Below are 3,526 nucleotides of genomic sequence, written 5' to 3' on the forward strand. Positions count from 1 at the left end.
CAGGTCCTCCCACCCTCCCAGTCCAGGCAAAGTTCTGAACTCGCCCCCCTCGCCCCTTCCACCACCATCACCACCATCACGCCAAAAAGAGCCCTACCCAATACAAGTCGTTATTTAAAGTGGAAAAACGGAAGATTGTTTTCTTGGATCCAGGACTCCCCCAGCCCCCACACCCCCCAAAAAAAGAAAGAAAGAAAGGTGCAACGGAGCCAGGGGAGGCGCTTGGCAGCAGCCCGCGCCAACCAGCATTCCTGAGATGTTTGAGAATTCTGGAACGCGCAGACTGAGCCTACGTCACTGCAACACGCGGCGCCGCGCCGGCCCATAAAAAGGCGGGCTCTGCGCGCTGGGGCAGACCGCGAGCGAGAGCGCCCCCGAGCAGCACCCGCGCCCTCAGCGCACTCCTCCGGAAGGACCTCGACAGAAGGACGCCGCAGCCCTCCCGCAGCTCCGGCCCTCGCCTCCCTGCCACCCGGCCCACCGCACCCGCCGCCCCGAACCAGCCCCGCCGGGCCTGTCCGCTGCGCATCGGTGTGTTGGCGTCTTTGCTTCCGCGCTCTCCCGGACTCCTCCTGCGCGCCACAATGAGCTCTCGCACCGCCAGGACGCTCGCTGTCGCCGTCACCCTGCTCCACTTAGCCAGGCTGGTGAGTTTTGCCACCGCTTCTGCGTCCTCTCTCCCAGTCTCTTCCCCTTTCCCAGATTGCCCACGGCAGAAAAAAACTAAAGTAAAAAGTTCGGGGGCGTTTCGGGGTAGCTCTTTGAGTACCCCCTAAAGATGTGTCCGAGGCCTCTTGGCGGACACAGCCCTGCCGGAGGTGGCCCGGCTGGACCGAATCAGAATCCCCCCTGTCGACAGGGTCAGAGATCCTCGTCCCTTCCCTGGGCGCCCCTCCTGCGCTCAGCGCCGAGTCTCACACGAGTCTTCTCCCCCCCTCCAGGCGCTCTCCACCTGCCCCGCCGCCTGCCACTGCCCCCTGGAGGCGCCCAAGTGCGCCCCGGGAGTCGGGCTGGTCCGGGACGGCTGCGGCTGCTGTAAGGTCTGCGCCAAGCAGCTCAACGAGGACTGCAGCAAAACGCAGCCCTGCGACCACACCAAGGGGCTGGAATGCAATTTCGGCGCCAGCTCCACCGCTCTGAAGGGGATCTGCAGAGGTAAGAGGCTTGTGGTTTGGCCCCTTTAAAAAAATAATAGTCCCCGTAGTCCAGAAGTTTAGTAATTTTGAGACCATGTATGGTGATGCTTTGTTGTTGGTAGCTTGGCAGAAAGGCACATGATTTCAGCAGTCTGGAATGCAATTCAGTGTGTCTGGGCCCAACGAAAAGCGCATACGGAAAAGTGATTCCTGACTAACTTATTGTTCTGGTCTGGAGTCTCCAGGGAATTGTAGGGAACTTTACCATAAATTGAATTTAACAGCAGAAAATATGTATGCGTTTCAGGCCACGGTTTGGAATCTTAACTTCATCCTCTTCTCCCTTTCTCTTTTGGTGCTCTTTGCAGCTCAGTCAGAGGGCAGACCCTGTGAATATAACTCCAGAATCTACCAGAACGGAGAAAGTTTCCAGCCCAACTGTAAACATCAGTGCACATGTATTGATGGCGCCGTGGGCTGCATTCCTCTGTGTCCCCAAGAACTCTCTCTCCCCAACTTGGGCTGTCCCAACCCCCGGCTGGTCAAAGTTACCGGGCAGTGCTGTGAGGAGTGGGTCTGTGACGAGGATGGTGCCAAGGACCCCATGGAGGAGAGGGACGACCTCCTGGGCAAGGGGCCCACATTCGATGCCTCAGAGGTGGAGTTAACGAGAAACAATGAATTAATTGCATTTGGAAAAGGTGGCTCTCTGAAGCAGCTCCCTGGTAAGTTAAGACTGAGCCCCTAAGACATGGCACTGAAATATGTTCCTAGTTTGAAACTTTATAAAATGAGTACTCGAATCTGTTTGTGTCAGTACGCCTGTGAGAAATCTTTCCTCTTGTTTGTCTCTCTAGTCTTTGGAACGGAACCTCGCATCCTATACAACCCTTCTTTACATGGCCAGAAATGTATCGTTCAAACAACTTCATGGTCTCAGTGCTCAAAGACCTGCGGAACTGGTATCTCCACACGAGTTACCAATGACAACCCTGAATGCCGCCTGGTGAAAGAAACCCGGATTTGTGAAGTGCGGCCTTGTGGACAGCCGCTGTACAGCAGCCTGAAAGTAAGTTCTTGCGGTGGCAGGTAGACGGTTCCTGGGCAGCTGGGTGAGGTGTGAACCTCTCTTCCGAGAAAGAGAAACATCGCCCCTAACTTCCCTGCTCTCCTCTTTCTTACAGAAGGGCAAGAAATGCAGCAAGACCAAGAAATCCCCGGAACCAGTCAAGTTCACTTACGCTGGGTGTTCAAGTGTGAAGAAATACCGGCCCAAGTACTGTGGTTCCTGCGTGGACGGCCGATGCTGCACCCCCCAGCAGACCAGGACTGTGAAGATGCGGTTCCGCTGCGAAGATGGGGAGACGTTTTCCAAGAATGTCATGATGATCCAGTCCTGCAAATGCAACTACAACTGCCCGCATGCAAATGAGGCGGCGTTTCCCTTCTACAGGCTGTTCAATGACATTCACAAATTTAGGGACTAAGTGCTACCTGGGTTTCCAGCGCAGGGTAGACAAACGGGAGAGAAGAGTGCCAGAATCACGGAGACGTGGGCGGGGGCGGTGGGGGCGAAGGGACTCATTGTGGAAGGGATGCATTGCTCATTGTTGAGTAGTATTACGGTATTTCGAACCTGCCAGGTGTGCCGGTGCAGATGGACACTAATGCAGCTGCGATGGAGAATACTTTGCTTCATAATACTGGAGCACATGTTACTGCTTCATTTTGGAGCTTGTGGTGTTGATGACGTTGTTCTGTTTTCTGTTTGTAAATTATTTGGTAAGCGTATTTGTCTCTGGGCTTTTTCCCTTTTGGTTCTGCAGTTGTAAAAGATAATAAGATTACTTGGACAGTTAAAGCCTTCATCCTTTGACAGAAGTAAATGGGAGGGGCTTCATCCCTTCCTGAAGGTGACACTCTGTGAGTGTCTGTGAGAGGCAGCTATCTGCACTCTAAACTGCAAACAGAAATCAGGTGTTTTTAAGACTGAATGTTTTTATTTATCAAAATGTAGCTTTCGGGGAGGGTGGGGAAATGTAATACTGGAATAATTTGTAAATGATTTTAATTTTATATTCAGTGAGAAGAATTTATTTATGGAATTAATCATTTAATAAAGAAATATTTACCTAATGTCTGAGTGTATGGCATTCAGTATTTTTAGAGGCTGTCCAGAGTCATTGGGAACAATCTAGATTCTCCATTCAGTCATTCAAACAGGATTTAATGAGTGTCTGCTTTGTGTCAGGATCTGTTCTAGGTGCTTGGGACAGAGCAGGGAAATAACCTACAAAAATGAGACAATGATTCCTTTTATATCTTCAATAGAGAAAAATCTCTGCATTTAAAGTAATCTGTATAAAAAAAATGTATTGAACACCAGGCAT

The 3,526-nt window shown here is 51.7% G+C and overlaps 1 protein-coding gene across 1 annotated transcript; it reads left to right on the forward strand.

Moving 5' to 3' along the window:
* Positions 1 to 348: 348 nt before the first annotated feature.
* Positions 349 to 3,273, forward strand: CCN1 (cellular communication network factor 1). The gene is made up of 5 exons (XM_033115994.1): positions 349 to 647; positions 942 to 1,155; positions 1,505 to 1,861; positions 1,994 to 2,205; positions 2,321 to 3,273. The coding sequence occupies exons 1-5, from the start codon at positions 585 to 587 to the stop codon at positions 2,621 to 2,623; spliced, it is 1,149 nt and encodes a 382-aa protein (XP_032971885.1). The 5' UTR covers positions 349 to 584; the 3' UTR covers positions 2,624 to 3,273.
* The last annotated feature ends 253 nt before the right edge of the window (positions 3,274 to 3,526 follow it).

This window comes from Rhinolophus ferrumequinum, chromosome 9 (assembly GCF_004115265.2).
Source record: "Rhinolophus ferrumequinum isolate MPI-CBG mRhiFer1 chromosome 9, mRhiFer1_v1.p, whole genome shotgun sequence".
NCBI classification, from domain to species: domain Eukaryota; kingdom Metazoa; phylum Chordata; class Mammalia; order Chiroptera; family Rhinolophidae; genus Rhinolophus; species Rhinolophus ferrumequinum.

Bases quoted from the DNA above. Each gene is read 5' to 3' on its own strand.
- CCN1 (XM_033115994.1), top strand. From the start codon at position 585: ATGAGCTCTCGCACCGCCAGGACGCTCGCTGTCGCCGTCACCCTGCTC. The intron at 648-941 runs GTGAGTTTTGCC...CCCCCCCTCCAG, and splicing joins TGCTCCACTTAGCCAGGCTG to GCGCTCTCCACCTGCCCCGC. The intron at 1,156-1,504 runs GTAAGAGGCTTG...TGCTCTTTGCAG, and splicing joins TCTGAAGGGGATCTGCAGAG to CTCAGTCAGAGGGCAGACCC.